This window comes from Cicer arietinum, chromosome 5 (genome assembly GCF_000331145.2).
Source record: "Cicer arietinum cultivar CDC Frontier isolate Library 1 chromosome 5, Cicar.CDCFrontier_v2.0, whole genome shotgun sequence".
Classification (NCBI taxonomy): Eukaryota; Viridiplantae; Streptophyta; class Magnoliopsida; order Fabales; family Fabaceae; genus Cicer; species Cicer arietinum.
Genome location: NC_021164.2, coordinates 6,468,155 through 6,480,914, shown reverse-complemented (window position 1 = coordinate 6,480,914; position 12,760 = coordinate 6,468,155). Strand labels below are relative to the sequence as shown.

The 12,760-nt window shown below is 28.4% G+C and overlaps 2 protein-coding genes across 5 annotated transcripts in view; both read left to right on the top strand.

Moving 5' to 3' along the window:
• The window catches only part of LOC101513603 (THO complex subunit 1), an 11,686-nt gene extending 9,655 nt beyond the window's left edge, over window positions 1-2,031 (top strand). The window contains 1 exon segment of the mRNA XM_004498615.4: window positions 1,506-2,031. Within this exon segment, the coding sequence (XP_004498672.1) occupies window positions 1,506-1,760 (255 nt within the window). The 3' untranslated portion in view covers window positions 1,761-2,031.
• A 4,777-nt stretch (window positions 2,032-6,808) lies between these two features.
• The window catches only part of LOC101512529 (disease resistance protein RPS2-like), an 8,939-nt gene continuing 2,987 nt past the window's right edge, over window positions 6,809-12,760 (top strand). The window contains exons 1-2 of one of the 4 annotated variants that reach the window (XM_004498613.4): window positions 6,809-6,925; window positions 9,637-12,447. In XM_004498613.4, the coding sequence (XP_004498670.1) occupies window positions 9,661-12,447 (2,787 nt within the window). In that variant the 5' untranslated portion in view covers window positions 6,809-6,925; window positions 9,637-9,660. Of the gene's footprint in view, window positions 6,926-8,555; window positions 8,710-8,800; window positions 9,248-9,636; window positions 12,448-12,760 lie in introns of those variants that run through there. The other 3 variants (XM_004498612.4, XM_012715251.3, XM_004498611.4) reach the window with 3 other exon arrangements.

Genomic DNA, 12,760 nt, shown 5'->3' with positions numbered 1-12,760 from the left:
CCGCTCTTGTGGGTCCCAACTAGGTTAAAGTATCTCAGCTAAACAATCCGCCACTCCAGCCCCTTCTTTTAAATATCCCAAGCCCTAACAGACATGAAACAATGAAAACGGAGCCGATGAGAAGAGGTATCGAATTATCTAAAGAAGAAAGCAGTTATAGCTGGTTGAAGTAAGGGTCTATGCTTGGACTGGGTGCATATTAAAGGGAGCAAGAATTTTGTATAAACAAGGTCACATTTTATAAAGATATAGATTTGAGAGGAAAAAGGATTTAAATAACCAGAGAGAATTTTTTTGGTCTTAACCCTCTATTATTAGGGAAAAGGGACTCTGATAATCCAGAGGTTAGTTGGGAGGTAAGTAAATTCTAGCCAAAGGTTGCTCCAGCCGGGGTTTGAACTCGGGTTCTTTTGAATTATTCGTCCACTAGAATTGATACTGAATGATTTGATCAATTAGACTAATCTGTATGATTTCTTACCAAAAAAAATACATTGATTATAGTGATTGACTATCTAATAAGTATCTAGAAGCTTTCCTAATTTAATATATTACAAATGACAAATCAGAATAGAACCAAGAAATATATATAGGGAAATTAGGAAAGGTGATATTTCATTGCAGAAGATATGTAAAGAATATTTACATAGCAAAAATTAGGTAAATAATTCACCAGGTAATAATAAAAGTATCAATGTGATCAACAAAAGAATCAATGAAATGATTTTTGTAAAACACCTGGTGCATACCCATAAGTACCAAATGCCTACCATGTTGGGGTACAATCCATTATGTGTATGGCTTTAATTTTGGAGTATCTATGTTTTATCGCCCTCTACATTATGCACCTTCATTTGAGTGTATTTGGAGAAAATCAAAGTAAAGGGAGAATTCGGATGATATTGGCCATAGTTAGCTTAGGCTTAGGCCTATTTTAGGTTAGAAGATGAGAGAAAATCAAAGAAGTTAAGTGTAGAGAGAGAATTTGGAGAATTCTGAATGTGATTGCTAACCTTCAATTGAGTGTAGATATAACTTTATATAGAGTGGCATAACTGCCTTCTTAACTAGCTGAATGGCAACAGAACTCTGTTACGAACTAACTCTTCCTATATGCAGATATAAGGCTACACCAATTACAAATACGGAGATACATAGATAACATAAACCATATTTTGTCACTCGAATACTGAGTCCAACTAACTGATCCATCTTTAACTTCGGTATGCTCAGCTCTATGAAGCACTGTCACAGATACCGAAACATTGACACATAGACACCGATAATAATTTAAAAAAATTATAGTGAATGAATTTAACCACTTGTGCTGGTGTTGTGTTGGTTTCAGACACTAACACGTGTTAAACATTAGATACCTTCAATCTGAAGTGTCGGTGCTACATAGGGTCTGTTGAGTGCTCTTTCTATATTAAGGATTTGTAATAATAAATCAATGTTAAATGGATTCTCTGAAATAACTTTTTGTCATTATTTTTGTTGAATAGATTTCTACACCTGCAGCTGAGACGGATGGTGAAGGCATTAGAACAGATACCACAGCAACACCAATGGAATTTGATGCTGTTGCTCTTCCAGGTAATCAAGGTGGAACCTCAACTTCTGATGAACTACAGAAGCTGAGCTCAGATACTGATAACGGGCTGGAAGCGGGTCAGTTGGAAGCGGATGCTGAAGTTGAAGCCGGAATCATAGATGAGACTGATGCTGATGCTGATGTTGATTTAGATGCAGTTGGCTGATAGAAAAATTTCAGAGGAACATTAGAATAGTAGATGCCAGCATCCATTTTTTAGTGACAAAGATAAGCTGCAAGCAACATTCTTCCCCAAAATTAGGTCATGTTAAAGGCATCTTGTTTTATTTCAAATGACATGAAGGAAATTATTTTAATTTTTTGTATAACATCAGTTGGAAGTGGTTTTCTCAATGTAGAGTGACAATATAAACATTTGTACTTGTATGGTGAAAAAATGAAATGAAATGAAATATACTCAATTAATTTTCCCATCACATGCTATCAATGCAATTATTTGAAACTGATTTGTTGTTTAACACTTATGATTCTGAATATGGATCTCTTATATTGGAATTCAATATGATAGAATAATGTGGAAGATCTTGCTATAAAATTTATTTGATTTTACATCTTAAATATATAATTAGATTTTAATGTTGAGATCTCTTGTACACTTTCATGTTGAATTTTTAACATTAAGGATCCAAATCGGTATGGTTTACAGCTTCCATTGTTGATGAGCGATAGGATATAGGTGGCATGTGGGAGTGAGCATAGTCAGGTGTAATTTATCAGAGTTAATGTGATAAATTTGTTTTCCTCTTTACCGTTTTATAAAGTTATGCTAGAGTATAAAGATATTGGGATTAACTCTTGTCCCTAATAATCCGGAGTAGAGGTAAATAAAGATTGTTTAAAATTATTCTAATCAAGGTTGGAATTTGAATTCTTTTGAATGTCTTTTATTGAAATTTATTAATCTTTTTAAAACAATCATTTTATTTGTATTAAATAGAGTAAATATTTATTATAATCTTTAAAAGTGACAAGCGGGGATCACAATCGCCAAGAAGATAAATTATTTAAAATTTTTTAAATTTTAATTCTGATAATCATTTTGGTACTTAAATTAATTTTCCATTAGTTCAGCCAAGATGACATAATTTTTGACATGCAAGATGCTAATTTAACATAAAATACACAAATACTCTTTACCATGTGACAGTATATCATTATAGTGCCATGAAGGTTCATAATTAAATTTTTTAATAAAAATTAATTGTTTTATAAAAATTAATTGTTTTATAAAAAAAATTGTTTTAAAATGGACATCAATGTAAATATTTTAAGAGTACTTTAGTAACCTTAAACACAATGATAAATGAATGAAATTTTGTATGTTAGTAGCGGTTGATTTACGTATATTTACGTTGCTAAATTACGTTCACAAATAATTTTTAAAACAATTTTTAAATAAACGATAATTTTGTAAATTTCATTTAAATTAATTGAAAACATATAACATCACAAAATCTTTTTCTCTTTTCTATTAGACTTCTGTATTTTGGTTCATGCAAGGGTGGTTTGGTGATTCTTATTTTAAAACAAATAATTTTATTTTTTAGCAATTGGAAATAAAATAGATTGAAAAAAGTACAACCATGTGAAAAATATAATCAGGCATGAAAACAATTAAGGAATGCATGTAAATGGAAAAACATATTATCAAATAAGGAACAAATGACTTGAGAGTAAAGAAATGTAATGAGCAAGTGGTCTCAATATTTGGAGTGTATTTTTTTAAGGTTCTTCTAGAAAGGGTGTTGTGTTTAGGGAGTTTTGGATGCTCTATGTTTGCAATTTTATGTTATCTTTAGACTTTTTGTATCATCTTGTATCCTAAGAGCACTTCTTATGCTGTTTAGTAGTGTTCATTGTTCATTATCATTTTTCTTTTTTATTTATATTAAAAAAAAACATTTCATATTAAATTACGTTTGGATGAAAATTAAATGCATACTGAATAAATAAAAATTCTTCTAATAGAAACATGGATAATTGAAAGAAGATTGAGAAAGATACAAAATTTCATTCTTCATGTTTGTGTTTAAGATAATTTATTTTTAAAGTTTATTATAAAAGTGCACTTAAAAATATTTACTTATATATTTTTTTTAAAGAAATTTTTATAAGATAATTAATTCTTACATAATAAACTAATTATAGACTTTTATAACAATGAATTGGAGCATTGAAGAACTTTAATGACATTATTACGTGGCAAATGATACTTGAGTGTAAAAAATTACCACAGCTAAATAAAATTAACAAAAAAATTAATGTTGGAGACTAAGATGCACGATGAAAGTAAGATTTCATGAGTTTTAAATAATAAGAATCATTGTATTATATGAACATTATTCTATACTATTATTTAGTACATATTTCAAATCAATCTAGTTTGTGTAATCTTAATTATACTCATATCTAAGGGTACTTATCTTACATAACCGTCTTAAATATTTAATAGGTCTTATTTTAATTTTAATAATTGAGTTTTAATAAAAAAAAATACAATTTTAATAATTAAAAAAAAGTAAAATAAGTTTTTAGTTCTAATAAAATTTTATGTTTGGTCTATAATTATTATCTTTTTAGTCTATGAAAATAATTTATTCACTTTTACTTCTTCTTTTGAAATAATTTTGTAAGAAATTAATACTTTTAATCCCTAAAAAAGACTCTATAAAATCAAAATTAGAACTAAAGTAAAATACTAAAATTGAAAGATCAAAATTTTATAAAAACATATTTAATAAAAAAAATCCACTTCATTTTCATTTTATTATATTATAAAACTAAAAATTAGAGCCCTTAACTAATTAGAAACGTTTTACAGCTAAACTGAATTGATGAGGATATCAACCATGCCAAGTTAGGTTGATGCTGGAAAAAAATACTTGTATTATTTTATCAATTTTTATTTTATTTTTCATACCCTAAACTATTAGTTTTGCACATTTGATTCAAATACAATTGTTCTCTTCTTTGATTTGCCTTACAACATACAAAATAACTCATATCGAGAAATTAGATGTGGTCAAGAATAAGCATATTGATGATAAATTGATTATTCGAAATTTTAATATATGAAATCCCATAGAAGAAAATTATAAAATATGTTTGTAATTTATTTTTGTCTCCAAATTAAAATCATGGCATATTATTTGTTGCTCAATTTAAAAATTTGTTCAGTTTTACTCTTTTATATTTGTTAAGAAGACCACAAAAACATATTTCAAAAAAGGAAAAATATTAACAAATGTTAGCACGACTCTAAAAGAAATACATGATAAAAATTATATAGTTAAATAATTTTTTAATTTCTATAAAAAAATTTATATATTTTTTAGTTTTTGATGATACGAAATATATTCAATTTTTAAATTTTTTAGAAGTATGTTGAGAACATTAGTAAAAATTCATCTACATAAATATATAATTTTTTAAATATTATATGTTTAAAATAAAAGTCTTTAAAATATAAACTTAAAAATTAATTTTTTAAATAATTTTTTATGAATAATTTTTTATAATATTATAAATATATATGCAAAACAATCATTTAAAATTTGATGTTCCGATAAAAATTAAAACTACTTACATAAAAATTTTATAAGGATTAAAATATGTAATTTTTTTTTATAAGAACTAAAAATAAATTTTTATAAGGACGAAAAAACTTAATTGATCTAAAATTATATTTTAAAATTTTGGAAAAAAAACTCACTTTTTGAAGGCCAGCTGAAAACAAATTTTATGAACTTTTTAAGGATTAAAAATAGCATTTAATTTTATTTATATTTAAATAATAAATAAATATTTAATTAATTAAACTTCAATAAGCTGCACCTGAGTTTGGATCCGGTATCAGCTGCCTTAACTCAACTTTGGTGACTTTCTCAACTAATTAAGTGAAGCATCTACCATCATCATCATCATCATCATTATTATTTTTTTTTTTATTATTTTTAATTATATTTAAAGTTGAATCTTCTGGCACATTGATGCATTAATAATATTGAACTGGTGAAACAGTCTGTCAATGAAACAAATCATTAAATCTTACAGCGTGTTTCACATGTGCAATTTTATATTACAACAATTGAACAAAGTAGTGTTGAATAAATACTTTTTAAAATATATTTTCTAATGCATTTTCATTTTATTGATTAAAATTTATACACACCCATTAAAATATGTTATTTCACATAAATTTAGTGAAATTTATAAGTATTTTAATTAATTAATGTATTAAACAATATATTTTGATTTAATAATTAAAAATTTATTATAAAATATAGAACAATTGTTTGATTTAATTTGACATTGTATATAGTGTGATCTAGTTGTTTAGTAAACATTTCACATATTAAGTTTATAAATGAAAGATAGAGAGTAATATTTAAAAAAAAAAATTATTTTTAGTAATTATTAAAATATTATCGTTATAATTAATGCAACGAAAAAGAAAGTAAATTTATAATAATTTTTGTAGCACTTTATTTGTCTCGTTTTAAATATTTTATTTTAATTATGTACAACTTTTAAAAAAAAAATTAGTTATGTTAATTTCAAAAATAAAATAAATTTTATTTATTAAAATGTTTTGATTAATTGTAGTTAATAGAGAAATTTAATAAATTAAAATGTAATAAATAAATATATATTAATAAAAAATAATTAAAATTATATTAATTTATAAAATGACAAATAATTTTATATACATAAAAATAACAAATGAAACAAGTATAACAAAAAAATATTAATCAGAGAGGATACTTAAAAAAAATTAATACTACATTAAAAATTAATTTATTTTGTTAATAAATTACTCATTCTAGGAGGGAGGGGTATTACATAGTTGCTCTCAAATTCAAAGTTATATTTTTTTCTAACATTATATTTTATAATAAAATACTTTAATTAAAAATTCTCAATAAGATATATTTTTTTTAAAAAATTAAATATTTAACATTTTCATTTAAAAATTCATTTTAAATTTAACTTTTATTATATTAGTTTACGGAACATCTACAACTATTAAATTTAACTTCTAGCTTCGACTTATCTGTAAATCACCGTATATGCTTGTTACTTCCAACTTAGATCTTAGACAACAAAAATATTACTATAATAATAACTATACGATAAAAAAAAAAAAAAAGTATATGATTGAGTACTATATGATAATTAATACACCTAATCCAATCTGTTCTGAGTTTGTCATCACTATTTTTGACTTTTTAAGCAACTATTCCAATTTCCAACCCAACCCATTTTGCTACATTTTCACATAAACTTCAATCAACTACTCTTATTGCATAGGTATGTTTCATTTATATCTCAAATCAAACTTTTATGTCATAATTCTTTTGTTTAATATGAATATTGTAACTTAGTTTCTTGCTTAAACTTGATTAGTATTCCATAAATTTTGTTGGTATCTTTGTTTTCATAATCAAAGTGATTAAGTTTACGCGGTTAATCAATTTCAGTTAAGGATAAATTGTTTGGAATAATTTGAGTTCGAATTTTGACTGAAACAATTTTTTGTCAGATTTTAATTATCTTCAGACTGAACTCTAAATTATTAGAATTTTATTTCCCTATGAATGAAAGGTTAAAAAACTAAAATATTTGTTTTTATAATGATAAAAACGGTCATGAGGATAGAGTTGTAACTATTAATTGGAAAATCAACACTCTTTATAATGAAATGTTAGAATAGCAAATCTAGTTATAAAGAAAGAAGATAATGAACGAGCAATAACACAATGATTGATCTCATAGTTTGACTAATGTGCATATGTCTACGAGTTCGACTAATGTGCATATGTCTACGACAATATTGTGGATGTTGTACCTTTTTTTTATTATGTAATGAATCAGGGTTATAGCAGCATTTGACCGCGTTTTGTTCCATTGTTTTATGATAAGATGATGAATGTTGTTGCTGACCGTTGAAGGTTTAGAATAAGTTTTTTATATCTTTGTGACCGCAATTGCAGTTGCATCAGACATATTTAATTGTAATTTTTCTCATTATAAATAATCATGTCATTTTTCATGTATCTGCGACTGCAATTGCCGTTACATCTGACATATTTGCTATAAAATATAGAACAATTATTCAATCTAGTTTCACGTTGTATATAGTTGTAGTGGTTGTTTAATAAAACATTTCATACATTAAATGAAAGATAGAGAATATATTTAAAAAAAATTATTTTTATTAATTATTAAAATATATATCGTTATAATTAATGCAACAAAAAAACAGCAAATTGATATTGATTTATGTGAACTTTATCTATCACGTTTTAAATATTTAATTTGAATTATGCATAATTTTTTTAAAAATAATTAATTACGTTGATTTAATGATTAAATGTACTTCATTTATTAAAATGGTTTAATTAAATGTAATAAATAAAGATAAGTTAACAAAAAAAATAATTAAAATTATATTAATATTATAAAATGACTAATTTTAGATGTATAAAAATAACAAATGGCACAATTACCATAAAACGAATAAGTATCAATCAGAAGAGGATACTTTAACAAAATTAATATTACATTAAAAATTAAAACCATCATTCAGTTATAAGAGGATTTATTTTGTTAATAAGTTACTCATCCAAGGAGGGAGGGGTATTACATAGTTGGTCTCAAATTCAAGTTATACTTTTTCCTAACATTATATTTTATCAATAAAATATTTTAATTGAAAATTCTCAATAAGATATTTTTTTCATTTAAAAATTCATCTTAAATTTAACTTTTATGGTCATTGAGATTATATCTCAGTTGACTAACATCTACAGCTATTAAATTTAATTTCTAGCTTCAACTTATCTGTAAATAACAGTATATGCATGTTACTTGCAACTTAGATCTTAGACAATAAAAATATTACTATAATAATAACTATACGATAAAAAAAAAAGTATCTGATTGAGTACTATATGATAATTAATACAGCTTATCCAATTTGTTCTGAATTTTTCATCACTATTTTTGACTTTTTAAGCAACTATTCCAATTTCCAACCCAACCCATTTTGCACATTTTCACATAAACTTCAATCAACTACTCTTATTGCATAGGTATGTTTCATTTGCATCTCAAATCAAACTTTTATGTCATAATTCTTATGTTTAATATGAATATTGTAACTTAGTTTCTTGCTTAAACTTGATTAGTATTCCATAAATATCGTTGGTATCTTTGTTTTCATAATCAAAGTGATTGAATTTAAGTGATTAATTAATTTTAGTTAAGAATGAATTATTCGAGAGAATTTGAGTTCGAATCTTGGCTGAAACAATTTTTTGACAGACTTTAGTTAGTTTATGACCGAACGAACTCTAAATTAATAAGACTTTGTTCCCCTAAGAATGAGAGGGTTAAAAAACTAAAATCTTTGTTTTCATAATGATAAAAACTTTCAAACATTGTTTTTCATATTCTTCAAAACTGAGAGAGTATAGAGGGTAGAGTTGTAACTATTAATCGGAAAATCAACACTCTTTGTAATGAAATATGTCGGAATAGCAAATCTAGTTAGCAAATCTAGTTCTAAAGAAAGAAGATAATGAACGAGCAAAAACACAATGATTGATCTCAGAGTTCGGCTAATTGTGCGTATGTCTCTAACAACAGAGTGGATGTTGTACCTTTTTTTATTATGCAATGAATTAGGGTTATAGTGGCGGTTGACTGCGTTTTGTTCCATTGTTTTTTTGATAAGATGATGAATGTTGTTGCTAGCTAAACCTATAACAAACTCTTGTTTTCTTAGTTTTGTTTCGTTAAAGGTTTTAAAGAATAGGTTTTTTATATCTCTGTGACCGCAATTGCAGTTGCATCAGACGTATTTGATTGCAATTTTTCTCATTATAAAGAATCACGTAATTTTTCATGTCTCTGCGATGCGACCGCAATTGCAGTTACATGGGGCGTATTTGACTGCAGTTTTTCTCAATATCCAGAATCATGTTGTGATTTAAAGTCTTGGTTCAATTGTTTTGCAGATCAAATCAAGAAGCTTGACAAGGATGGATACTATTGCTAGTGTAGCGTCAAGCGTGGCTTTACCTGTGCTGCGGCAATTTACTTATATATTGATGTACAACAGTTACCTCCATGATCTCGAGAATGAGATTCAGAAGCTGCAGAGGGAGGAGAAAGAAATGAGGCACACTGTTGAAGCTGCCAAAAGGAACGGTGAAGAGATCGAAGACACGGTTCGTGACTGGTTTTCTAGAGTGCAGACAGCCATAGAAGAGGCACAGGCATTCCTTCGTGAAGAAGACCAAGAAAGAGTTGGATGCGTAGATGCGGTGTACTCAAGGTACACAAGGAGTCAGAAAGCAAGAAGCTTGGTGGATCTTTTGATTGAAATAAAAAAAGAAACATTCGACCGGATTTCATACCGTTGTGCTTTGAAATGCAACTTCAGTTCTGGTGCTAGAGGTTATGTGGACTTGGAATCAAGAACAACAATGTTGAACGAAATTCTTCGTGTGTTAAAAGAGGATTCTGATGTTCACATGATTGGTGTGTATGGAATGGCAGGGATAGGTAAGACTGCATTGGTGAAGGAACTAGCGTGGCAAGCCGAGAAAGATGGTTTGTTCGATGTGGTAGTGTTGGCTACTGTGACGAATTCTCCTAACGTGACAAAGATTCGAGCTGAAATAGCTGATGGGTTAGGTTTGAAGTTTGATGAGCTGACTGAGGTGGGAAGAGCGAGCCGGTTACGCCAAAGGATTAGGCAGGAGATAAAGATTCTTGTGATACTCGATGATGTTTGGGGAGAGCTAAGCTTGAATGAGGTCGGTGTTCCTTTCAGCGATGATCGTGGTGGTTGCAAAGTGTTGGTTGCATCTAGAGATCGTAATGTGTTGACTACTAACTTAGGTGCAAAGAAAGTTTATAGACTTGAAGTTTTGTCTGAGGATGAGAGTTGGAGTTTGTTTGAAAATAGAGGAGGGAATGCTGTTGAAGATGTTAGCATTAAGCCGGTAGCGATGAAAGTGTCGAAAAATTGTGCTGGTTTACCCCTTTTGATTGTTAATGTTGTTGAAGCATTGAAGAACAAGGATTTGTATGCTTGGAAAGATGCACTTGAACAGATAGAAAATTTTGACTTTGATGGATGTTTTTATTCTCAAGTTCATTCTTCTATTGAGAAGAGTTATGATCATTTAGAAAGTCAAGAACTCAAAACATTCTTCCTTCTTTTAGGTTCAATGGGAAATAGTTACAACGCGAAAGACTTGTTGGTGTTCGGTTGGTGTTTAGGTTTGCATAAACACGTTGATACGTTGACAGACGGAAGAAACGGGCTTCACAAATTGATCGACGACTTGAGAGATGCGTGTTTGTTGCTCGAAGGCGGAAGAGATTCGGTTGCGGCACTCAAAGTTGTTCGCATTGTGGCTGCCTCCATCGCGTCAAAGCTCAAGCCGTTCTTTACTGTCGAGAGAAACACCCAACTGAAAGAATGGCCGAGAACCGATTTCTTGAAAACATGTCATCATATTTTCTTGGATCGGTGTCGCATCCACGAACTTCCCGAGAGGTTAGAATGTCCTAACTTAAAGATACTCAAACTCAACTCTCAAGATAATAACAATTTGAAAGTTCATGATAATTTCTTTGATCATATGAAAGAACTTAAGATACTAAGTTTAGGAAATTTGAATTTTACTCCATCACTTCCTTCATCTATTTCCCTTTTAACAAACCTCCAAGCACTTAATCTCAATAAATGCATGTTGCAAGACATTTCTATTGTTGGAGAAATCAAAAGTTTAGAGATTCTCAACCTGGAAAAATCCGAGCTTAAAGAGATCCCTGCCGAAATAGGACGATTGACTAATCTTCGGTTGCTAGATTTGACCGATTGCTCGACGCTAGAAATAGTACCTCGCAATCTCATATCAAGTCTCACAAGCTTAGAAGAACTCAATATCGGAAACTGTAATAATATTCAATGGGAGGTTATGGCTACTGGAATTGAAAACCAGAAAAATAATTCAAGTTTAAGCGAGTTAAGAAATTTGCATCAACTTTCAACTTTGAATATGCAAATAAATGATACTTCAGTTTTTCCTAGAGACTTATTTTCCTTTGGAAGACTAGAAAGTTACAAGATTTTGATTGGTGATGGCTGGAAATTTTCTGAGGAGGAGGATTCTGAGAACTACAAAAGTTCAACAAGAGTTCTTAAGCTAAATTTGAGCATGGATCCAAGCATGCTTTTGGATTATGGAATAAAAATGTTGACGGCTCGCGCCGAAGATTTGTATCTAGCTGAACTAAAAGGTGTCAAAGAAGTACTTTATGAATTGAATGATGAAGGATTTTCACATTTGAAGCATCTTAGTATTAAAAAATGTGATGAAATGGAGAGCATTATTGGATCAACAAATTGGTCACTTCATGATAATGTTTTCATCAACTTGGAATCTTTGATACTTCACAATATGATGAAATTGGAGAGAATATGCAGTGATCCAATTCCAACAGAAGCTTTTGCAAAACTACAAGTTATCAAAGTGAAAAACTGTGATAGGATGGAGTTTGTTTTGTTGAATTCAATGGTCAAACACCTTTCTGAGCTTGTTGAAATTGAGATTTCTGAATGTGGATTTATGAAGTATATCATTGACAAACAAAGACAAGAGGATGATGGAGAAAGTGACAAGATCGCGCTCCCGAAAATGCGTTCGCTCACGCTTGAATCGTTACCTTCTCTTGTTAGTCTTTCTCCTGAGTCATGCATTAAGGATAATGAAAACAACAATGATTTCTCAAGCCAACTTTTGAATGATAAGGTACAAATAGAACTTGTTGTTTTTTATTTATTATCCATACTGGAACATCTTGTTCTTATAAGATCTTATGAGCCTCATAATTCAATTTCTATATTTTGTTTGGAATATAATTTATATACATTGTCAATTACAACTGTTACATCGTTAATAATGTTTGACTTTTGTCATAACTACTTATAAAGTTATCTACATGATTGATCATGATTTTCCGACTGTGTAAAACTTTTTACATTGTCGATGTATGGAAATTAAACTCTTTTTTGTTGTTGTTCAAATGCATGTGTTTATCTTACATGATCATTATTAACTTTGT